This window comes from Xenopus laevis, chromosome 3L (assembly GCF_017654675.1).
Source record: "Xenopus laevis strain J_2021 chromosome 3L, Xenopus_laevis_v10.1, whole genome shotgun sequence".
In the NCBI taxonomy this organism is placed as follows: Eukaryota; Metazoa; Chordata; class Amphibia; order Anura; family Pipidae; genus Xenopus; species Xenopus laevis.
In genome coordinates, this window is record NC_054375.1 from 145816634 (window position 1) to 145841872 (window position 25239).

The 25239-nt window shown below is 39.2% G+C and overlaps 1 protein-coding gene across 2 annotated transcripts in view; it reads left to right on the top strand.

Annotated features, from left to right (window-relative positions):
• Window positions 1–25239, top strand: part of olfm2.L (olfactomedin 2 L homeolog) — a 160235-nt gene that overhangs the window by 130813 nt on the left and 4183 nt on the right. For both annotated transcript variants that reach the window (NM_001094996.1, XM_018251139.2), the window contains 2 exon segments: window positions 9990–10209; window positions 11490–11596. In NM_001094996.1, the coding sequence (NP_001088465.1) occupies window positions 9990–10209; window positions 11490–11596 (327 nt within the window).

A 25239-nucleotide genomic window follows, 5' to 3' on the forward strand; every position in this document is an offset into this window, starting at 1 on the left:
CAGATCTTTACTGCTAAATGGCTGTGGTTGCCTTGGGCTGGCACAGAAGCACAAAACATAGTGTACAACATTTCTAGCCTTTAGTTAAGCTTTGGTTCACCTTTAACAAACTCTGTGTTACTGGACAAGATACTAACAAACCTTCCTGAGTTTCCTCAGTCCTACAGCCCCATGGACATTTCCTTACAGCAACAATGAGATGTTTCATATTTCCTCGTACAAACAATTTTCCCTGAAAGGAGAGTCAAGAATTATCTCTACATTTTGAACTGACAAAGTGCAGACCACCTTCCTATGGGCCAATAAACCCCCCAGATTTGCTAGAGCTAAGCTCAGGGCACCATTACAGGTCTAGGCCTCCCACACTGGTAATTCTACTTCTTAGCAGCACAGGTGTAATATGTTCAATTGTGGTTCTCCCCTGGTCCTGCCAACCCTAACGTCCCACTACAGGCAACCTTGGCCAGCTCAATGGAGTGAATCAACTTTACCATTTACCCACTGCTTCATACAAGGTAATGTCCAGTGTCTGATGCTATTCTCCAATAAAGAATCGTTTTTTTGTGTCAAATACCAAGATTAAATTTCAGAAATATGGCACAGAAAAAGGCCACCTGACATGTCATGCCTAGACCTTCCTCCTTCTTCTGTGAGAATGTTATTCCTCTATTAATGGGATTCAGTGCACTGTAGGATTGGAACCAATCAGCAGCTAAGTGGACCTTAAGTCTGTCTTTGCTTGTGTGACTACAGGGCTGTGATTGGCTGTCCTCCTCCCACTGTGCTTCAGGAAGGGTTCAGTGCACTGTAGGATGGGAACCAATCATCAGCTAAGTGGACCTGATAGGAAACTGAAATCTGTCTTTGCGTGTGTGACTGCAGGGCTGTGATTGGCTGTCCCCAACCTACTGTGCTTCTGGAAGGGACGTTAGGACATGCCAACCCTTCATTTAAAACAGGGAGAGGGACCAGAGAAAATGGGCTAATTTTGAAGACAATATTAATTTACAGCCAAAAGTAAAACCAGCACCATATAGTCTACATTATTGCCTACAAAATGAGGGTCCTTTTATTTATTCTATGTTGCATTCAAGATCTTTTATCAGTTTATCTTTTATTTTTTATGGTTTTTGAATTATTTGAGCATTTCCCCTTTTCCAGCTTGCAGTATAAAATGCTGATTCGTTGTTGGGGGTGGGGGGGTCACTGACCACGGCAATAAAAAAAAAAAAATCGAATGCTCTGCTATGATACATTTTTTTTCATCCACTCTGACTTTCAAACTGCCTGCTTGCTAGTGAAACTGCACCTAATCCAGGATTCAGTTCGGGATTCAGCCAAGATTCTGCCTTTTTCATCAGGATCCGGCTGAATCCAAGTGCCTGGCTGAACCATAGCCTAATTTAAAAAATGTAAAGCTTTTTTTTTACTCTCTTTCCCCCTAGTTTCCATAATTTACATAAGCAAATTAGGGCTCAGATTCGGTTCAGTTTTCGACCGAATCTTTCAAAAAGTATTCAGGATTTGGCCGAATTCTAAAATAGTGGATTTGGTGCATTCTTTACATCAGGGCTGTCCTACTGGAGGCCCTCCAAGAGGTTTTTATGGCCCCAGACCTAACTGGCTATGGGTGGCGTAATTTCATTATAATCTATATCGTGAACCTCTTGTATAGTAAATAACTGGCCCACACTTTGGACCAAACATGTGGACAACACTGGTCTACATCATACTAAAGGTCATTCAGAAGGTGGACTACTCCTCTAAGTGACATGGTGGCATTAGTTTAGCATGGCTCTGAAACAGACAATCTTGTTTTTACATGGATAATCAGGTTCAAAACTGAATGTCTGGGTTGCAGAACAGATCTGAAACCCTTGCCAGTATGACTCTAGTATTTTGGCCAGCCCCTGGCTGTATGTAATTACCCCAGTGATGTCATCGCTTTAACTACAAATGCCATAACTCCACCCCAATGTAATCTCTTACTAGGACATTATCTACATAGAGTTTACAGGATCAATAGCTGAATTACTGATACAACAGTGTTATCTTACATCTGTAAGCTTATTATGAGCTAAGAGGGTCTGGAACAAATGGTATCCATCAAGCATGCTTGGATCTGAGTCTCTGAGCTATTGTCTTTCTATGGTGAGAAACCCCTGTTAGCTTTATGGTTATATAACACATCACGTTCAATTAATGTAATTACTGGGGTACAATACATAAATCGGGTATCTATATGACATAGGCACTGTAACTAAATGGTTATACAGTGAAAGAGATGCAATGAGCATCTTCAATTTATGATTAAATAAAAGTTCTTGAGGCTTTTGTCTATTTTTTTAAAGTCTTAAAATGTAGAACTGAAGTACCAGCAGATGTTTGCGCCAACTTTGTGCAGTGTATTCATTATTAAGGGGAATATTTCCTTAGGGCTTTAGCTGCCCATTAGAACCCAAGAGCCTTGATTATTCCCTGGTTTTCAGCTCGTGATCTTACATGTCCTTGTGCCACTGTGATTGCCCTTGAAGTCCCAGCACCACCTCCATGTTATTAATTTATGTAGGAGCTTTTGTGGTCGTTGGAATGGAAAGATTGGCGGCTTGGAGAAGATTTGTAATAGGTGTCATTCTGTGTCACTTTACATAGCATGACTTTAATTAGTTCTATCCTCTGGGACAGATTTTTGTAAAGCCAAAAAATGTATTACGCTTGATCTTTTTGCTTCTTACATAGTAGCAGCTTCTTTGCTTATAGACTAATATAAGAAGTCATTAATTCTGCTCTTTATGCACAGTTTGCAATCTTCCCCTTTTGGTTTTGGTGTCACCGCCTGCTGGTAAGTGATGCAGTGAAAAGCAGCAGCCTATAGGATACAAAGCATGGCTGACCAGTCTGTGGGCCACAAATACTATACCCAGCATCCCTTGACAGGCCAATGATGGACAGGTGAGAGACCTCAACAAAATGTTATTGTGGTCACCTCACCCAAAAGCAATTCTCTGCACTGTTACTGATGCTGCATATAGAGGTTCCCACTTTGAGATGGGCATTATAGAGGGATCAAAGCAATGGTGCCCAGGCTGAAGACCACTTAATTGAAAAATAGTTTAGAAGTTAAAGTGAGATTTGGGCAATATATTTATGTCCTGTTAAGTTAATTTGGGTTAAAAATGTCTATCTTAGACAAGACTGCCATAAAAAAGGTCTGTATAAGATTGAACGTTCTTTATATGTGTACTGGGGTGCATTTGGAGAGGTTGTACTTCAAACAAAAACCCCAAGATCCTTCTCAATTAAGGGTTCCCCCAACACACTACCATTTAGTGTATAACTTGCATTTATAATATTTTTACACAGTTGCATAACCTTGCACTTATTAATATTAAACCTAATTTTCCAGTTTGCCACCTAGTTTTCCAATTTAGTCAAATCACTGAAGTGGCAGCATCCTGCATGGAACGTATAGGTTTGTACAATTTAGTATCATCAGCAAAAATAGAAACAGTACTTTCAATGTCCTCCTCCAGGTCATTAAGAAACAAAGGGGCCAAGGACAGAGCCCTGCGGTACTCCTCTAACAACACTTTTCCAATTAGGAAATGCTCCATTACCATCACTCTTGTAATCTAACCTTCAGCTAGTTTTCTATCCAAGCGCAAATATTATGTTCCAGGCCAATATTCCTTAACCAGTAACCTTCTGTTTGGTTCTGTATAAAATGCTTTAACAAAGTCTAAGTATATCACATCCACTGCCACTTCAGCATCTAGGTTTCTGCTCACCTTCTCTTAGAAGGCAATTAAATGCTGGCACAAGCTCACAGTTTTGGGATTTTCAATGTATTAAGGTATCTTGCCCCTTATTACCCCTTCCAAAAGATTCGCTATCACCGATGTCAAGTTAAGCCTATAGTTTTTAAGCTGAGAAGGGGATCCCTTTTTGAATAGTGGCACCATATTAGCAATTCACCAATCTCTCTGTACCATGCCAGTCCTCAATGAATCCTGAAAAATTACAAGTAAATCATTTGTCAATCATAGAGCTAAGCTCATTTAGTACCCTGGGATGAATACCATCTGGTTCTGTACTTTTGTTTACCTTTACATGTTATAGTCTTGATTTCCTTATTCATGCATACATTGTTAAATTATGCATATATAGATGAATTACAGACAATGTTTTTTAACATCAAAAGAGGCACCTTGATGATATGCTGGACCATAAAGTGAACCATGAACCACCGAAAGTCTGAAGATTTGTCATGTAGAACTTTTTTACTCCTACAGGTTCAGCTGGGAACACAACACCTGCCCCATATAAAGATATTTTTGATGAGTGGTGGGAAAGGGGAAACTCTTGTTTCACTACTTTGGGCTTATATTTTGTACATAGATAAGCATCCTATACATATGCTGGTGTTTCAGTGCAGGCAACTCAATTATCAGATGTTTGCTGTAAAACGGCAGCCCAGTACATTATTCATATTGCTGCTATGGTTTAAAACAGGGATCCCCAACCTTTAGAACTCGTGAGCAACATTCACAAGTAAAAGGAGTTGGGGAGCAACACTAGAATGAAAACTGTTCCTGGGGTGCCAAATAAGTGCTGTGATTGGCCATTGGATAGCCCCTATGTGGATTCTCAACCTACATTGAGGCTCTGTTTGGCAGTACACCTGTTTTTATACAACCAAAACGTGCCTCCTAGCCTGAAATTCAAAAATAAGCTCCTGCTTTGAGGCCACTGGGAGCAACATCCAAGGGGTTGGAGAGCAACATGTTGCTCACGAGCTACTGGTTGGGGATCACTGGTTTAAAACAACTGGAGCAAACTTTTCATCATATCCTCTAACACTGTTAAAATGGAAATTCTCCCTCGGATTTACTATGTAGTCACAGCAACGCTAACATGTAGCTATGGGAAACAGTCTATTCAATTTATGCCTATAGTTGTGAATGTTATGCAACCTGAATATTAACATTGCTTCCAATATTCCTTGATACTCCTATGCTGGCAGCACAGTATGCCAGTTTGTTCATGGCATTATCAGAGACTCCTTCCCATGCACCAACTGAAACGCTGCATATATTATTACTGCAGCAAGGGCAGATTCACTGTACTGCAAAAAAAGATCTAAAATAATTTTATTTATCCCAAAGTCATCGAGGTTCAGGGGACACTGAATACTGATATCAATTTTGTAACATCTTCTGATAGAAAGGGTCTGCTGTCATCCATATTGGAGAATTTTGGAAGTACTTTTGTAAGGTACCTTAAAATATCAATATCAGTTTGCTAGTAAAAATAAATGGCAGTTCCATTATGCTGGGATTTCTTTGTGACTCTCAACCATTATTGTCACCTGAAGCCACAGAACAGTAACACACAAGTTAGTGTGACCACAAATATTGCTATGAGGCTACCTCCAACCTCATTAGACGTCAGTTCCTACAGCAAGCAAAAAATACTTGCCGCTTTAGAGCAAACATTTAGAATAATTATTGGTTCTTCCTGAAACAGAAAATCTGCTGATTGGATGGTTAGAAATGACACTCTTGAGACCTTGCTCCTGGACCAAAAGGTTTTTATAAACTGTTTACAGTTTTATGTGAAGTTAAACAGTGTTGTTTCCATTCATTTACTTGTTCTTGTGCAGGGCAAAGTAAATTAAAATGTAATGGAGTAATTTAATGGAGTCCTTTCTCAGAGGACTCAAACGTTATAACATAAACATTGCATGGAAAGACATTGTTCAGGAAATGGAAGGAATCTATAATTGCACCGTGTGCAACATTAATGTCTCCTACTAAGGGTTGGAAATGAGTGGTCCCTGTTTGCTCTTGGGGAGAGGCTTTCAGGGTGACAAAGTAACTCTACATGATTGTACTGCTACATACATTCAAGTGATCCAATGTGTCTCCTATAGTCTATGGCCCTAAGCTACATTATGATAAATGGCTGAAACTGTATGGCTTTGGTTTCATTCCAAAGTGTCCTTCAGAGTAACTTGTGAGAGGCACTATGCAAACTTCTACCATAGGTTAAACCCTGATGTGCATTCATGTTACTCATTATTAGCACACAGGGCTTCCATTGTCATAGGGAATTTCAATATGACATCCTGACAAATTGATCTGTGTTGTAAAGTGGAAAGAAATATGAGGAGCACCCGGCTGCTAGAAACAGGCAGGGTAACCTACCTGTAGCCGATCTGTAATAAAAACACTCTATACATCCTTGGAAATAGCAGAGAAACAGGCTAAACCCACACCCAGTGCAGTCCACCATTCATATGTTTGATGGTAATGTCCAACAGTACCCTGATTTGTCCTACATTAGCTAGTTGGTCTCACTTTGCCCACAAGGTTTCTTATCAAGAGCAGTGGCATTTGTTGAAGAAGCAAGGTATTTTTTAGAAGTTTTTATCATCTGCCGCAAGTTCTCATTTGACTAGCGGTGTAAGGAAAATTGCCTAATATTTGCAAGTCATTACTCTGACTGTGGCCTCATCCTGTTCTACTGTGGGGTGAGACAGATGTAATACTTCACTTTGCATACTCACCGGCTCTGAATCCAGGTTTAATTACCTTACCAGCTCTGCATGGCCTCGATCTGCTTCATGCTCATTAACTCATCAGTGCTTGGGACAAACAAAAGTAAGGCTTTAAGAAATTCTAAGAAAATGTTTTTCACTTATATATATACAGCATATCATTGTAAATTGTACTAATGGACATTATTCTACCATTGCAACTTGTGTTTTAACCTGACTAGCTGGCACCCCGTCTTCTCACTTATGTACCTACACCCTACGCACCCATTGCTGATGCCACCACTGGCAGGGTAGATACAAGTACCTTGTATATTTATGGGAGATGGCCAGAGAAGAAAGATCAAAGAAACATCAACCCAACACAATGAATCTGCAGTGAACATCAGCAACACATACAGATGCAGCCACTTTGGTTTGTGTGTTTGACACAGAATAACTAAACACAGATATCCCATTTATCTCAATTAACACAGAAAACTGCGTCACAACATCCCATCTAATTAAAGCATTCCCCATTGTGAACAATGGTGCATTGGTATGCTAATGAAAAGGTTAAATGCATTAAATGGGTTAAGATGACTTTAGATAACACAGTTTATTCAATTAACTCTGAGTCATGACGCATTTAACTCACAAATCAAAGTGGCTTCATCTGTAACAGCAACTTTTGACTTTAAGTGCCTCTTGCTATTCAATAGGCACCATCTTTGCTATTCATGAGATCTAAAGACTCTGTGTAATGGTTTACTGGATGGCCACTGGGTAGGCAAGAAGTACATAGGTTGGATGAGGATGAAAGAACTTTCATGCTCATTTATTAAACCTTTTTCTGGTCGAGGTTTTTAGGGGGAAAATTTGAATTTTTTTAGCTATTTATCATACCCCAAAGCTGCTAAAAATCTGAATCCAAAAATATGCCATCTCAAACCTGTCGAGGTCATGTAAAAGTCAGTAGCAGATGTCCCTGAAGTTGTTTCTTGACATCATGATTTTTGGCCGATAATTTAAAAAAAGTCGAGTTTCCTGAACGTCATTCGTACAATACAAATTGACACTCCATTTTTTCATGATATTTTGTCTCTCCAATTTTTTTGATAAAAATAATTGATAAATGAGTTCAATTTGTGGAAGGGAGTTAGGTCAACTTTGTTTTCAGAAAAAAATAAGATAAATTCAAGTTTTAGTTAAGTCAGACAAGCCAGGTCCAAAGTTGAATGGCTGAGGATGAAGGTCTAGGTTGTAAGTTGGCTGAGGATGGAAGTCAAACCACATCAGAAATAGGAGCACAGAATCATCAGACAAGGCTTGGTCAAGAGGGCAGGATGGATTACCAAAATCATAGATGCCCACCCTGGAACTAATAACACTAGATTTTTCATGGAAAAGGGCATTGCACCTTACCCCCACTGACACAATAAGGAGAAATTTAAAGCATATGAAGGACTATCAATAGATATGCCAGAGACTCATGCACCCTACCACTGCAGAATAGTGCAAGGTCACTAAACCCCAGTGCACAATACCCTGGATTTAACATACTATTTAAAGTGGGCTATATTAATTACTTCCAATTGTGCCATTATGGCAATTCCCATGACCTCTGCGCCACACAAAAAACCAACCATGCATCTTTCCTGGTTCCACCAGGACTGTTGGCAAGGTACCAGTGCATGGGTGTATCATGTACCCTGAACCAAGCCAAATATGTGTAGCCAGCATTAGTAGTTGAACATGTAAAGAGAATGAGGTAGGTATATAATAGAGTTGATCAAGCAGGAACCTGCAGTATACAGTACATTGCAACCAGTTTTAATAAATACGAATACTTTTATAACCAGACTATTATTTAGAATTGTTTAGGGCTTCTCAGTGTAACAAACACATCAGGAACGAATGATGATAATAAGCTTGTAAGTAGAAAATCCATTTTGATATTTTTCAATTAGGAATGGCACTCGATGAATGATAGAAAGCCGTCATTCGATTTTTTTTGTTATACAAAAGCATTCTGTGCATTTTTTGTAGAGTAGTGCTTGAATAATAACAGTAATGTGCGATAATAACGAAGGTGAATGTATGCTGGGAGCTTGTGCTATGCATTTGTAATCTGAGCTTGACAGGAGTCGAAAGAGATTATTGTCACTATGCGTGCTCCCTTGATAACATCTGCACTGATAACACTGGAGTCACAAGCCGTTGACTTTATAATGGAAAGAAATGTGGATTTTCCCTTTATTACCCAGAACACTGCGCATTATGAGCAGTTATGCTAATGGAGTCATATAGAATACCTTTATGGCCCCGTCTTTTTTTGTCCTTGCGCCTTGAGTTTCATGTCGGAAATCATATTTGTATTTGGAATAAAATCAACATGATTACTCCATCAGTGAGTTTAATTATCAGAGAATCCTTGTTACAGCAAAGATACAACATGACTTGGCAACCCACTTGGCTACTATTATTTCCCCATACTTCCCTAAACCTCTGCATCCCCTAATTTATACAGGTGTCCTTCAAAAGACCTAAAGATCTACTAGTCTGGCAAGGTATCCAAATTAGCAGATCTTTACCTGATTGGCCAACAGATGTGGCCTCGGGGACAACAATTGGATCAAGATATGGGACAATACAGTCTTATCAGGGAGAACTGCAATGTGATCCACACTCAACCGGATTTTATGAAGGACTGTGGGAAGGGGGATGCCTATGTTCACACTGACGTTCTTCTCTCAATAGCCCATATTTTATTCTGCTTGAATGAACACAACCTACCCTCAAGTGCCTTATTATATCTGTATAATCAAAAGAACATAACAAATTGGTTCAGTTTGCTTCTGGGTTATGCTGGTCACCAGCTATACAATCTACATTCTGGGAGCTACTGTTCCTTAATAACATCACCAAAACATTTCTTTTTAGAGAGACCCACCATGTAAATAAGGAGGCTCAGGTGTTTTGCCCCAAGCTTTCAGCATAAGGGAGTGGACATCACTGTATAGTTTGTAGGGTAGGCACTCAAAGAACAATCCTCCAGGCAGTTGTAGTATGGATTACAGCCTTACACATTTCATGTTCTCACAACACTTTGAGAACAAAGGCGACAAAAGGTTTTTATTGAAGTACAAGTATGGATTACAGCCTTACGCATTTCGTGTACTCACAAAATTGTGAGAACACGAAATGCGCGAGGCTGTTATCCATTCTTGTACTTCAATAAAGACCTTTTTACTACAACTGCCTGGAGGATTGCTCTTTAAGTGCCTACCATACAAGCAATACGGTGATGTCAGCTATTGTTCCTTGCCCCACACTGTTTATGTTACACTTTTGGTGATACATATCTAATGATGTACCCTTGTTCTTTAGCTCATGCAACACGGTGGCCTGTTGCTCTCCTAAAATTAATGCAACTTTATTGTCTTCTTCTCAGGAGTTGAAGGATAAGATGAAACAGCTCTTGCCCTTAATTCCTGTTCTTGACCAATATAAGTCAGACACAAAGATGATAGTCCAGCTGAAAGAGGAGGTGAGGAACCTCTCCAATGTCCTCCTCCTGATACAAGAAGAAATGGGGGCCTATGATTACGAGGAGCTACAGCAAAGGGTGATGGTCCTGGAGTCCAGGTTACATGCCTGCATGCAGAGGCTAGGTGAGCCTACCGATGATTAATTACTTCAATATGGAATTATTAATATGGTGGCCCTGTCAATAAAGCTAATAAGGTCAAGCCCCATTGATCTTAGTACTCATTAATTCACTTCTGATCATGTTAGAGAAATGTAACAAACACATGAAGCCAGGTTCCAGCATTTGAATTTATTGCCGTGTTTGATATGCAGAATCCATCTCACAGTTCATTTCTTTGTGTCAAAGAATTTCTCTTTGCCTGTTTCTAGACATATTTCTCCAAACCCCTCCCCCTCCTTCCTCCTTGTTATTGCCTTTGATGTTGGAAGTATTGGCTCATGCAATTTCATATCGATCCATTCAGACTGAATCTCTAGAAGGATTCGATTGACTTAATTCTTGTTGACATTAAGGGTCAACCCAATCATTTTTCTTTCCCAAAAAACGACAAGGCATGGGGCTTTATTTATTTACAACCATTTGATTCAATGGGTGAGGTATCAATACATTTTAGAATTGTTGCTGAAAGATGGATTTTTTTTTGGTAACTTGACACCCAACATTTTTATCTATAACAACATCTATATAATTGTTATTCCCTCACCAAATGATAAGTTAAAGGACAATTTACTAATACTAAAAATTGGGAGCACTCTGTGCACATAATATGGTTAATGAGGTGTTGCTACCTCAGGTCATGCAGTGGTACCAATGTAAAACCTGGACCCTGTACTAGAGAACCACAAGAACCATGAACCAATGACATCACTGGAGACTTCTGTGGCCTGGTACCTCAGGCCCCACCCAGCACTCTGCAACATGCACCACCCTACAGAGATGCCTTTTTGATGCAGAGCTGCTGCTAGCTAGCAGCCCTTGAGCCTCAGTTATTACCCCACCATTAACTTGAAAGGTATTTAAGGGGAACATACTACCTGCAAGGTACTACAAATCATTTATCTACAAACCTTTACACAATCTGGTCTCAAAGTTTGGTGTATCAAATAGTGCTGACCACTTAGTTTGCCTTGCAGGCTAATGCATGGATGACATTGGGGAGCCCATGAAAACACTTAGGTCATAGACAAGATCAAGTTCTATCCTGGCAGAACTTTTTAACCTGCCGCATTGATATGAGTGATCAGATACCATTTGGGAATGATGTTGGAAACATACTCAAGTCAATGGTCTACCACAGTCATGACCATGCTAGTTTACAATTACATTTGTATGGTATTTACCCCAGTCATCTTCATGTGTGGGCTTTGATATGCATACCAATTGAGTTTCTTTTAATTGCAGGTTGTGGAAAGCTCACAGGTGTCAGTAACCCAATCACAGTACGTGCCTCAGGGTCCAGATTTGGTTCTTGGATGACAGACACCATGGCTCCGAGTGCAGATAACAGGGTGAGTTATATATCAACGATGTCATCTATATGTTACTTGTACTAAAAAAAACAATTGGCAAAATGCAGAAGAATTACCTACAGCACCCACTGATATGACCATGGATTTACTGCAGCATTGGATATAAAGATCTTCTGGGGTGGAACAAGACAAATGTGTCCTTAAATATCCATGTTCAGGAATGGGCAACATGTAGCCCTGAAGATATTGCTGAGCTATCTCAGGAGCAAAACCGTAGAAGGTAGATGAGATGATAGCGACTCAGAAGAAGTAAAGGAGAGGAAGTTCAAGCATATTGGTGGTGTAAGGTGGGATGAGAGAGAGCGAAATGTAGAAAGAGTATGAAATCAGGGAAGAGAGAAAGAAACTAATGGAGAAAGACATAAGATTGAGCAATATAGAGAAAACGGGAATGATAGAGACCAATTGATTGACAGATGAATGGATAGATGTATAGATTATTGCATTGATGGATAGATAGATAGATAGATGATAGATAGATAGATAGATAGATAGATAGATAGCAGATGTGATTTTGTGCTGAAAGTGATGGAGGAAGGGAGAAAATGATTGTTGGAAGCAGTGGTAGGAAAAGACCTAGCGGAAGGAGAAGAGAGAGAAATTCCGGAAAAGAAACAGTGATACTGAGGGATGGAAATGAAGAAAAGAGGAAGAAAGAGCAAAGGAAAATCTGGGGAAAGAAGGAAAACAGAAAAAGGAAACATTATCACTGATAGGTGATGGAGAAGAATTCAACAAGCTCTGAAGACCAAGTTGAAGAGCCACTGACAAGAATACAATCCCTTTAAGTTTTTATGGCTGAACAAAGTAGAGCTGATAACAAGCACAGTGCAGAAAAAGAAAATATTTCATACACTTGCAGGATATAAATACAGTAAATAGTGTATGAAGGCAAAGTCATTTTCATCTTATATTTAATGGTCCTTTAATATGTTCTATTACCTGTCAATAACATGACATTTACCCTGTAGAGCAGGTCAGGATGCCCAAAGCCAATGTTCTACTTATTTAAAATCACTAGGCATCCCCGAGGTTTCATTTATAAGATCCATCTCTCCTATTAGTGCTTATCCCTCCCCATCACTGGACAGGGACACTGAAGAGGTCAGATTAATAAGCAAGCAATATGCACTGACACTGCAGCTAGTTCTAAATCATTATGCAAAATGGAAAACCCAAAGACTGAAAATAGTTTTTTTTTTTTTTAAAAAAAGGGCAGGGGTTAGACATGCAGATTCTCAGCTTTTGGAAACAATAGCTCATAGCTTGCAGTAACATAGGCCCATTTATTAACATGCAGCATAACTGCCTTGGTGCAGAAACCCATAGCCACCCATCAGTAATTATGTTTGATCTGTCTGCTGCACATAGAATACTGAAACAAATAGCTGATTTATTTATGTAGAGGCAAGATTTATTTAAAGTCAATACTATATGAAATAATCTATCTCCATAATGTAAAATATAAACATATTAGTAGTCACTGAGGAGACATGAAATTGAAGGCTGAGTTATACAGGGAACTCTGAGTATCACTCATGTATTATAAGGGATAATGTACCCCCTACTGTAACTGATAAGGATATTAGAAGTCACTGAGGGGTTGTTCTGTGACCATATAAAGGCACAAGGCTGCAGGCTGAGTTATACAGGGAACTCTGAGTATCACTCATGTATTATAAGGGATAATGTACCCCCTACTGTAAATGATAAGGATATTAGAAGTCACTGAGGGGTTCTGTGACCATATAAAGGCACAAGGCTGCAGGCTGAGTTATACAGGGAACTCTGAGTATCACTCATGTATTATAAGGGATAATGTACCCCCTACTGTAAATGATAAGGATATTAGAAGTCACTGAGGGGTTCTGTGACCATATAAAGGCACAAGGCTGCAGGCTGAGTTATACAGGGAACTCTGAATATCACTCATGTATTATAAGAGATAATGTACCCCCTACTGTAAATGATAAGGATATTAGAAGTGACTGAGGGGTTCTGTGTCCATATAAGGGCACAAGGCTGCAGGCTGAGTTATACAGGGAACTCTAAGTATCACTCATGTATTATAAGGGATAATGTACCCCCTACTGTAAATGATAAGGATATTAGAAGTCACTGAGGGGTTGTTCTGTGACCATATAAAGGCACAAGGCTGCAGGCTGAGTTATACAGGGAACTCTGAGTATCACTCATGTATTATAAGGGATAATGTACCCCCTACTGTAAATGATAAGGATATTAGAAGTCACTGAGGGGTTGTTCTGTGACCATATAAAGGCACAAGGCTGCAGGCTGAATTATACAGGGAACTCTGAGTAGCACTCATGTATGACAAGTGATACTGTATCCCCTACTGTGAATTATAAGGATATTAGAAATTACTGAATAGTTAAATGAGTTATACAGGTTAGGGGACGGAAGGCAAATAAATAAATGTGCATTTGCTTGTCAGGTCAGACATATACTTCTTAAACGTCTTTAACTGAAGCACCTACAGGACACTGCTTAGATAAACAGATAATGAAACATAGGAATAGACCAGGCATTATCTGTTCATGCTAAATATACATTCACACTGCCAGTCCCTGGCCCATCATTTTACATATCATTATGTTTCCATTACTGAAAAAAACGAAATGTTTTTAATTCAAGCCACAATGAATATAGTCTGCTCCATTTAACTGTGGAAATGCATCTGGATGGGAATATTTTGGCTGCTTATATTTAATCGGCATTATCCCATGTGGGAGCAGTCAGGCGTAACTAATGCAATTAAAGGGTTTCGAAGATGTTTAAATGGCATGACGGAGTGAATATCTCCATGCATGAAACAGTTTCAGTCTTGCAGGACATAGAAAATGAGACCGAGGAGCTGAGAATGTCACACGTGATTTGGGCTGTTTATAAATGTTTAAAATACAGTAGAACCCCTATTTTACAGTTTTTCAGGGGACCAGAATAAAAATGGTGTAAAATCCAGGAAAATGTAAAATCTGGGGAAATGCATTCTGCATAATATATAGGTGGGACCAAAAAACAACAATTTAAAATGAGGGAAAACTTAAAATCAGGGGATGTAAAATTGAGGGTTCACCGTACATTAAAAATATATGTGTGTGTGCTAGAGATTTGCAGTTTTTGGTCAACATCCCAAATGAGGCTTTAGAAAGCATGGGAATAGCAACTTTGGGCAATGGCAATGACACATGGGGAAGCAATTTAATAACTCAGGAGGTGCCATAAAGCCTGAAATGACCCCCATTCCACTGTCAATATTCTGTAAGCACAAATGCAACTGTTTGACAAACGATTGTCATTTAGAAATGCAAACTACAAAATACATGAGTGCATTTTTTATGCCATTGATCTAAGTGCTTTATAATAAAGGGATTCTGTCATGATTTTTATGGTTTACTTTTTTATTTCTCAATGTTTACACTGCAAATACGTCACTCTACCATTTAAAATTGTATTCTTGAACCAACAAATGTATTTTTCTTTATTTGTAATATTGGTGTGGAGACAGCGCTCTCACGTCATTGTGCCTTATTCTGAGCTTTGAGAAGGGGCTAGAACTTCAGGATGGAAGTGCTTTGAGACGGATATTGGTTCTTATTAAAGTTCAATACAACCCTAGTTGTGCAGGGTTTTTCCTACTTGGGTGTTATTCTTATGTATACCACTAGGTGGATCTAGGGCTTTTGCAATGCAAATGAATAGCTGCCCATTGGTCTGCTGATAGGCTGCTGATGGGCTGTTGGGAAGGGTATGGAGGTGGGGGGGTAATATCACTCCAAATGTATCATTGTCTATGGGCGATTTTTTTCCTCACTCAAATTGCATTCAAATCAATGGGAGTTTTTGCTCAAGTTTTGTCTCTCTCCAAATGCATTAAAGTGAACGGGTGTTTTGCAGAAATTTTATGTAGCCCAGCTTTGTGGAAAATTCAGCCGATTGAAAAATTAAGAATGTCACTGGGGATCCATAGGTAGGAAAATTTCCGCTCAGCACTACCTAAACCTATTTCTATCACTCAATCAACACAAATGAATACCTTCATAAATAGACCTTAATCAAAGGAGTAGAGCTATTTGGAAGCTTCGCATTAGTGATGTGAGGGTCAGGTTTTTCCTGACCAGCACTCGACCCTAATCCGTCGTCTCGCAGCCCGCGCCTGCTCGCTTCTGACTTCTGGGTTCCTTTAATAGACCCACGCAAAACCTGCCTCACCGATGATGTCACAAAAGGGGCGGGGCAGCAGGTGCGCGGCTATAAAGCCGGAAGTCGGAAGCCGGAATTTGAAGGTGGTGGGCAGGGAGAGCAGGAGAAGAGCTCAACCCACACCCGCCCACCACCTGCCAAGAGGAGTGCAAGGTCAGCTCAAACCCGCGGGTCCTGTGGGTATCCAGATGGCCCGCACTCCGCACATCACTACTTTGCATATTTATTACGCGTTCAGAAGAATTTGATTTCCTACAGACTGTATCTAGGATCATTGTCCATCCTAGTCCCCATAAAATCTAGTAGAACTTCATTTTTGTAGTGCTGAAGCTAAATCATTTTAACAGAACACGTAAACATGCAAAGTGGGTTTATTTTTGATTTAAGAAAAAGTCTTTCAAAGCTCTGCTGTGTGAGCAAAGAGGACTGGATACCTGTGATACATGTGAATAATTCAGAGCTTTATCCACTGTGGTGTCTCTGGACTGCGCCTGGCACAGTTGAGTCTCTGAAGTCCCGTATGGCGCCAATAGGGCCTTTGAAGGTTTCCTACTCATAAAAATCGGACTCAGATAGACTGAATAGTCAATGTATACACGCTTCTTTATGCCTTCTTCTCTCTCTCATACTATACAAGCAGATCAGGACTCTTGTTGATGAAGAAAAGCACTGCAGGCTGATGGACTCTACAGTAGGCTGATTGATTGGCCTCACTGCAGCATAACTCTCACATCTCTATCTTACTGTTGCATGGAGTCCATTCTTCCGATTATTTCATCTTAAACAATGGATTTCCTTTTTTTTCAGTTTTTCAGTTTTTAGCATAGGGTACTGATCAAAGTGTGTATTATATTTTTCCATTCCTTCCAATGCTTTATTCCTGTAGAGGACATGGACATGCAAAATATGGCATTTTAACTATCCAGATTACCTTTTTATTAAACAATTTAAAACCTTTACATCCGGATGCTCTTTCTGGAATACTGTTGCAGCAGAAAGTACATAAAAGTATATAAATTTAAATTCTTGATGACATCACTACTCACTATATCTTTCCCAGAGCGAGGCTTTGACTCATCGCTAGCACAAAATAGGATTCATTTACTTACTCAGTGAGTAAAGCGCAATTTCAAATTCAAATGCAAATGCAATTGGCATGTGGGTGCCCAGTTTTTTTAAAGGGATTCTGTGAGGGGAAAACATGCTTTTTCCCCAAAATGCATCAGTTAATAGGGCTGCTCCAACAGAATTCTCCACTCAAATCCTTTTATCAAAAGAGCAAAAAGATTTTTTTTATATTTAATCTTGAAATCTGACATGGGGCTAGACATATTGTCAGTTTCCCAAGTGCCCTCAGTCATGTGACTTGTGCTCTGATAAACTTGAGTCACTCTTTACTGCTGCACTGCAAGTTGGAGTGATATTACCCTCCCCCACCCAGCAGCCTAATATCAGAACAATGGGAATGTAACCAGACAACAGCTCCTGGATACAAGATAACAGCTCCCTGGTATATATGAGAATAGCACTCAATAGTAAAAATCCAAGTCCCTGATTTGGCTGCCTACACACCAATATTGCAACTAGGTCATTAGTGTGCAGTAGACAGAGTCACACACACACTATTAGATGCAGTAGGGGAGCTTATCCTATTTATTTAACACACCAAAAAAGCAACATTTTGGGGCGAGCAGACGCAGCATCCATAAAAGAAAAATCTGAAAGTCGGAAGCCGACACTGCAACGCACGCCACCAATGAAGAGGAGTGCGAGGTCGACCACGGGTATCGGGTCGGCCCGCACATCAGTATCGGCCACAGTTTTTTACGAAGAATTTGTAAAAAAAAAAAATTAACTTCAGTTACTTTTTTGTTCGTTTTTCGCTTTCACCTTTCCACATTTCTATCCATGCCTGCTTTTGGTTTGATTGTGTTAATTAAGGTAAGTAGAAAGTAAGTAGTACATTTACAGACAAGTTCTTAGCCCTCTTAAACATCCTTTGATGTTGGGACTAGTGATGGGCGAATTTATTCGCCAGGCGCGGATATGCTATGAATTTCCACCGGCAAAAAAATTTGCGAATTTGCCGCAAAAATTCGCCAGCATCAAAATATGTTTGACACCGGTGACAATTCTGACGCCGGCGACAATTCTAGGTGCCCATTGACTTTAATGGGCGTCAGAATTGTCGCCGGCATCGAACATATTTTTACGCGGGCGTCAAAATTTGTGTTTCGTGAATCTTTCACAGTTTCGTGAAGCAAAATGGGAGAAATTTGCCCATCACTAGTTGGGACTTTACACTATTTGTCATCTATATGTTTCTATGTCTTCTCACCTCTGGGGAAGACAATGTTATGTTGGCCAAAAAGCCTTTTGGTTGCCTGAGGCCAGAATTAGATTGACTCTGCTTCAGCTAGGAGCATATATTTTAGGTATTTAAAAACAGATCTACTCATAAATCAAATGTTCATTGCTCATTATATCAAACCTGAAGGTGCCTAGTATGAAAGAAGAGCCTTCAGCAAGGAAAACGGCTGCTTTTAGTCCTGCCTATGAGTATGTGGGAGACCACACGAAACGTGTTAGGAGAATTGTCGGGGATATAAAGCGGTTTTAAAAATCACCGCTGTCTGCTGAACCGTGAAGTCTGCGCAACATCGGTAGTTTACTGGTACTTTAGGGAAAAGAATAGTGGCTGATCCCTGCAATTTTATTTTCAAGGATTACGTTTTTTTTATTTTATTTAGGAAATTATTTTATTTTTTTTAATTCATTTTTAATTATGTCTTTTCAACATATGCAAAATGAACGAAATTACAGAATTACAGTTATTGAATTATTTTTCATTCTTTTCTCACTAACCTGAAATGAGTAACACAATCGCTTTTTTTTCTCCACACTTATACATTTTTCTTTTGGAGCATTTATATATTTTTAGCCCAGCTCTTAGGTGTTAAATAGTCATATTTGTTAACGGAGTATATTTTGTGTCAATAAGGCTGTGCAGGCTGCGAACGCTCACAGCAGATTAAGTTGTCTAGGAAAGTGACATGGCTACAATAGTTCCCGATATCAGTAAAATCAGCTTTCTCAGCATTCCTGTAATTCTGCTCTAGATAAAGCATAATACCATGGAACAGAATGCCTTCATAGAATTCTTATGTTCTGAATCAGATTTGAAGAAGTCTATGGCAGGAGAATGCTGATTGGCTGTTGTGCTTAGAGGCAACTTGAATACTGCCTAGGCAATTCCCTATAGCAGAACAAACTGTTTTTAATCAGAAGAGGAATTTTAAACATAGGTATATACATTATGGTTGATGATGGGCACAAGAGAACTAACAAATAACGATGAGCACATTTTTTGCTAGCCATAGATTTGCAGCGAAATTCTGTGTTTCGCCATTGGGGAATTTTTTTCGTGAAACTGTGACAACATTTTTTACCAAGAAAAATGCAGCAAAAAATTCACAGTCACTTCAATGCATTTGGAGAGAGTAAAAACTTTAGGAAAAAGCCCCATTGCCTTTAATACATTTATAATGAGAAAAAACTACCATTGACTTCAATGCATTTGGAGTACGGAAAAACACCCAATAACTCCCATTGACTTGTGAAGTGAGAAAAACACTCTTTGACGTCTACTGTATGCATTGTGTATGAAAAATGTCACAAGAAAATCCCATTGACTTTTCTTGGAAATTTCTCAGCTGAATTTTCCCGTGAAACGAAACTAGACAAATTCACTCATCACTACCTTTAAATTCTCTGGTTGCAAGAATCAACCAGAAAGCAGACTGTGACTAATCTGTTGCTTTTTCATTGTGGCAATCAATGGGGTTAGTTGCCGAACAACTAGATTTCAGGTTTGAATAAATTATAACATTTTGAGATACTTCCAAAGAAAAGCAAGGATGATTGTGCTCTACCGAATTCTAAAGCTGGGCATACATGATAACATTTACTCGTTTGGTGAGGTCACCAAATGCAGATCTTTAGTCAATTTGGGAACCAGCATGGTGGGCCACATTGGGATGATCCGATCATTTGGCCTAAGGAGACCTGCCGTAAAAAAACTGCAGTCCTCTCCTTACAGGACTTCAAAACTGCCTGATTTTAAGCCAGACAATGATTAGGCAGGACCTTCCGAGGGCCACGTACATATACTGATAAACTACCAACTTGTTCTGAAGCTTGGAGTCGGCAGGTTTTATCGCACCAGCATGCTGTTGTTTCTTGACAGACTGAGGGTAACTCTCAGACTGTAGCACTTACTACTCTTATTGACACCCATGCTACTCTTTATGACGGAGGCTCAACTTTTTTTTTCCTCCCAAGCTTTACAATGTATGTATGTATATTTTTATTTGTAAAGCGCTCCTCAAGGGCAAAGCACTGTACAACAAAACAATAAATTAGTAGTAACAAACAAGGGGTCATTGGAATAAAAAATAACAATAAGTGCATTATTAGAAATACAATTCACATAAATATAATTACAATACAGATTAAGTGCTCAGTGTCAAGGAAACAAAAGGCTAGAGGACCCTACCCCGTAGGGCTTTCAGTCTAAATGGGAGGGTAACATACAGACACAATTCAGAGGGGTATTAAGGTGCTGTGGGTTACAGTTTGTTACACTGTTATATAAGTGCCAGTTCAGGTGTTATCCAGGTGCTCTCAGAGGTAGTTTTTGAGTTTTGTTTTAAAAACACTGAAGGAGGATTCTCTCCTGAGAGATTCAGGAATGGCATTCCAAATATAAGGAGTCGCAAGAGAGAAGGGTTTGATACGGGGAACAGCAGCAGTAGTGGGGGGTACAACCAAGCTGTTGCTCTGAGAGGAGCGGAGGTTTTGGGCAGGAACATATAGAGAGACAAGAGATGAGATGTAATTAGGTGCAGAGGAATGAAGGGCTTTGAAGGTTATGAGGAGGAGTTTATAAGTTATTCTTTGTTTTATAGGAAGCCATGATAAGGACTTCAGCAGCAGAGGGGCCTGTACCCTTTGGATGAGAGGAGGATAATTCTTGCAGCAGTGTTTAATACAGACTGTACAGGGGAAAGTTGGGAGTTAGGGAGGCCAGTTAGTAGAAGGTTACAGTAATCTAGTCTGGATAGGATGAGAGCATTTACAAGCTTATAATAGCTATAACCAAGGGTTTATGTAAGCCCCAAAAGTTAAATTACAATAAGGGGTTAACAGTGATCTCCAACCAGTGGCTCACAAGCAACCCCTTGAATGTTGCTCCCAGTGGCCTCAAAGCAGGTGCGTATCTGTGAATTTCTGGTTGGAGACACTTGTTTTGTGTATAAAAAACAGATGTACTGCTCAACAGAGTCTTATGTAGGCTGCCAGTCCACATAGGGGCTACCAAATAGCCAATCACAGTGCTTATTTGGTACTCAAAGGAACTTTTTTCATGCTTGTGAGGCTCTGCACTCTTTTTACATTTGAATGTGGCTCACGGGTACAAAAGGTTGAAGACCCCTGGTTTAAGGTATCTACAAACATCCTAAAAGTATCCCTTGTGATACTTCCTCCACAGAAAGAGGTATTAAAAAGAAAAACTAGAAAAATGCTTTATTATATCACAGAAATTAAATATTAGCACCGCCATGCTACTATAGACCCATTGGCAATTCTGCTGAATAGCTTTGACATTGGAAAGTTTTTTCTTGCCTGAGACATTCATCAAACCACCCTGAACATTAATTATCTTCCCCCTGTATTGCCGTATCACCACTTCTATCTGATGATATGCTAATGAGCATTATGGCATCAATAATTAAATGTAAGGAGAACGTGTTCATTTTACAATCCACAATAGAAGATTTTATGCCTGATGTTATTGTATCTTGGTTGCAGCTAGAATTTAACAGCAAAAGCAATTGAAGAGCTTGAGAGACCACTTAAAAGGGATTGTATTTCCAACCCCAATTAGCAAGATTAATAATTACAGAGTAACATCATTGTATTTAGAAAATTTAATAATTGGAAGTGTCCCTCAGAAGCCCCTCATTTGATGTGCGATTCTCATTATGCCTTTCTGGTTTTCCAGGGAACAGCCCATTGACAGAGATAGAATGGATGTTTTAAGCTCATTGATGTTGCCTAATGAAGTTTCTCCTTGGAATGTAATGCTTCAGTTTATCGTATCATTGGCAATAAGAATGTGTTTAATTTCATGTCCAGTCAAGCATTCTACCCATACATTAACCTCTCTTAAGGACTTGTGTGAATGGGTTTCCAAATCTACTATCTGCAATTCTCCAGAAAAGCTAATGCGATCTCTACTTCAAAACAATACTGTGCCTAAAGTTGTTGGGTCTTATGACTTTTGCAGTCTGAAGGAGCTGAGTCAGCAGCTTTTATTGGGTCATGCAGGGCCATCTTAACTCAATAAACTGCAAGAGCCCTAGAGCACCCAAATTATTGGCCCATGTATGGCAAATAGGGCCACCTGCCCAACTAAGATTTGGTCAAAAATTGGGTCTTAGGACTTTTGCAGTCTGAAGGAGCTGGGTTGCCAGCTTTTATTGGCTCATGTATGGCTATTTTAACTCAATAAACTGCATGAGCCCTAGAGCACCTAAATTATTGGCCCATGTATGGCAAATAGGGCCACCTGCCCAACTAAGATTTGGTCAAAAATTCACTAGATATGTATTGGCAGGATTGAAAACTCTATCAGGTGAGGACCACATCAGTACATAGATGCAGTCCTTGCCTGAGAGGTCCTTTCACCAGCCTTAGGCCAATGACAAACACAGTGTTTTTTCCAGCAAAAATAGAGCCTTTCTTCTTCTGCACCTGTCAATAGAACGTTCCTGGGCTTTTCAACTTAAATATGCCAGTTGAAAAGTCCCATTGATCCTAAAAATACATTAATGGGAACATGTGGCTTATTATGCAAGTGGTTATTATTATTATTATTATTATTACTATTATTATTATTATTATAATTATTAATAATAATAATAATAATAATAATAATAATAATAATAATAGTAATGCAATATGGTGCCTGATTTCAGTGTGGGCTAAAAAGGACTGTTAACTTTACAAATGCTAGTAAAATAAGCTCCCCACACATCCTCTCTGGTCCTGTTCCCTGCCTAGGTTACAAATATGTAGTGTGTGTATCTTAATAGTCCTCTCCTGAGGCACAGAAGGTACCCTTCACTCAAAGGCAAATATTTACAGTTACCTCTCTTGTTCTACTAGCTGTTGATTGGCTTGCTGTCCTACCTCACTGAGATCCATAGATGCCACTGTCACTCATAGGGTTGGTACCTTTTGTAATAAAATAATCCAGGCAGGAGGCAGGGGGCAGAGCGGGTAACAATAGAGGTTGAGTGGGTGATTTCAGGGGCAGGATGATGACATTTAGGGAGAACATATGGAGTCAGGAGTGGGGCTATAACACGGTGGTCAGAGATTGTCACCACATCATTCAGCACATGTCCAAAGTAGGAAATTCAGACAGCAGTTTTGAACATACAGAATTAGAGTGCTCACCTGAACGTAATTACCCTCTCGGGTGCCGGGTGCTAAACAGTCCACAGGACCTCCTGCTCAAGGTCCAAATAACTCGAACATCCAAAGAAAACTGTAGCACACCGATCAAACTTGTCTTGTGAAGAAAAGTGTTTTTATTGGCTCACGGCAGACATAAAGTTTGGCAACGTTTCGGGCCACGCAGGGCCCTTTATCAAGCCTAAACTTACATTCAAAGTACTGTGTTAAATACCAAAGAAAAAGAGGGAGGAGTGGAGAAACAATGGTAGTGATCCTTCACGGATTGGTTAAGATTCAATGCTAATATACATAATTAATTGATAAATTTGAATAATGGAGTGACACATGTGAATAATTTAGTGAATCCTCAGAGATAGGTTAAAATTCAAACCCTGCATACATAATTAGTGCAATAATCACAGACCATTATGTTTGATTGGAAATTTTTTGTGCACCCATATAATAAAATATCCATAAAAAGTCCATAAATAGCAAAAACAAAAAAATAGTATGAACATTATGACACAAGTGTAAAAAAGTTACATATGAAAATACTATCACCTTAAAGTGCATACATGTATAAAAATTAATTTGTAATTCCCAATCAGGGAGAATATGAATGAATGAACTGAGGCGCAATCACGGTACTTTAACTGCATACTCAGCCCATTTTTCTCCCCAATAATCTTGGGTTATGCAGATGATGGTACCCGCACTCAGAAGGTTCATTCAAGGACCTTAAAAAGACAAAAATTGTTCGTTAGAATACATATGTATACACATAGTAGATATTTCAAAAAACCAGCACTGGTAAAAAATCTGCCTACCTACTGATAAATAAACATAGATGGGGTATAGTCTTTATTCAGGCCCCTCGGCCACACTGTGTCCAACCTATGGATCCACTGCATTTCTAATTTTTGTAATGCTAGCAGTCTATTGCCCCCTCTCCTCTGAACTGGAACAGAATCAATTATTTGAAATTTTAATTGACTAATTGCATGTCCTGCGGATCGAAAATGTGCCGGTACAGGTAGAGAAGTTTGTCCTGTGCGAATAGTAGATTTGTGTTTAGAGATATGATCTCTAATTCTCTGGGTTGTTTCCCCTATATATAGCAAACCGCACGGGCATTTCAATAAATAAACAACATATGTAGATTCACATGTGTAGTACTGTTTAATTTTATACTGCTTACCAGAATGGGGATGATTGAAAATATTCCCTTTAATTATTGAATTGCATTGACAGCAATGTAGACAAGGAAAAGTTCCAAATTTAGGCCTTTGTAAAAATAAGCATTTCTGCGATTTTAGGCTGCCAACATCAGCTTTGACTAAACGATCTTTCAAATTCCTTGCCCTTTTGTAGGCCAACATTGGTGGTAATTGAAAACTTGGGACTTCTGTCAGACAGGATTGTAACAGATGCCAATGTTTACGTATGATGTTCCCAATTTGTTTACTTGCCGTATTATACCGGCTTACAAAGGCTATCCTGTTATTATCCTTATGCTTTGGCACATTGGCAATTAACAATTCCTGTCTGGTTTGCTGGTGCACCTTCTCTAAATTGTTCTTTAAAATCTGTTTAGAGTAGCCTCTAGCACCAAACCGATCCACCATTTCTTTTAAATAAAAGTCACAGTCCTTTGAATCACTTACAATTCGCTTCACCCTCATAAATTGCGAGTAAGGAAGAGAATTTTTTAAAGCATCAGGATGGAAACTGGCAAAATGCAATAAATTGTTTTTATCAGTCACCTTCCTATATAATTCAGTTTTAAGTATGTTTCCATCCTTGACCACTTTTACATCCAAAAAATTGATGGAAGTTGGATTAAAATCCATTGTAAATTTTAAAGTCTCTTCTAT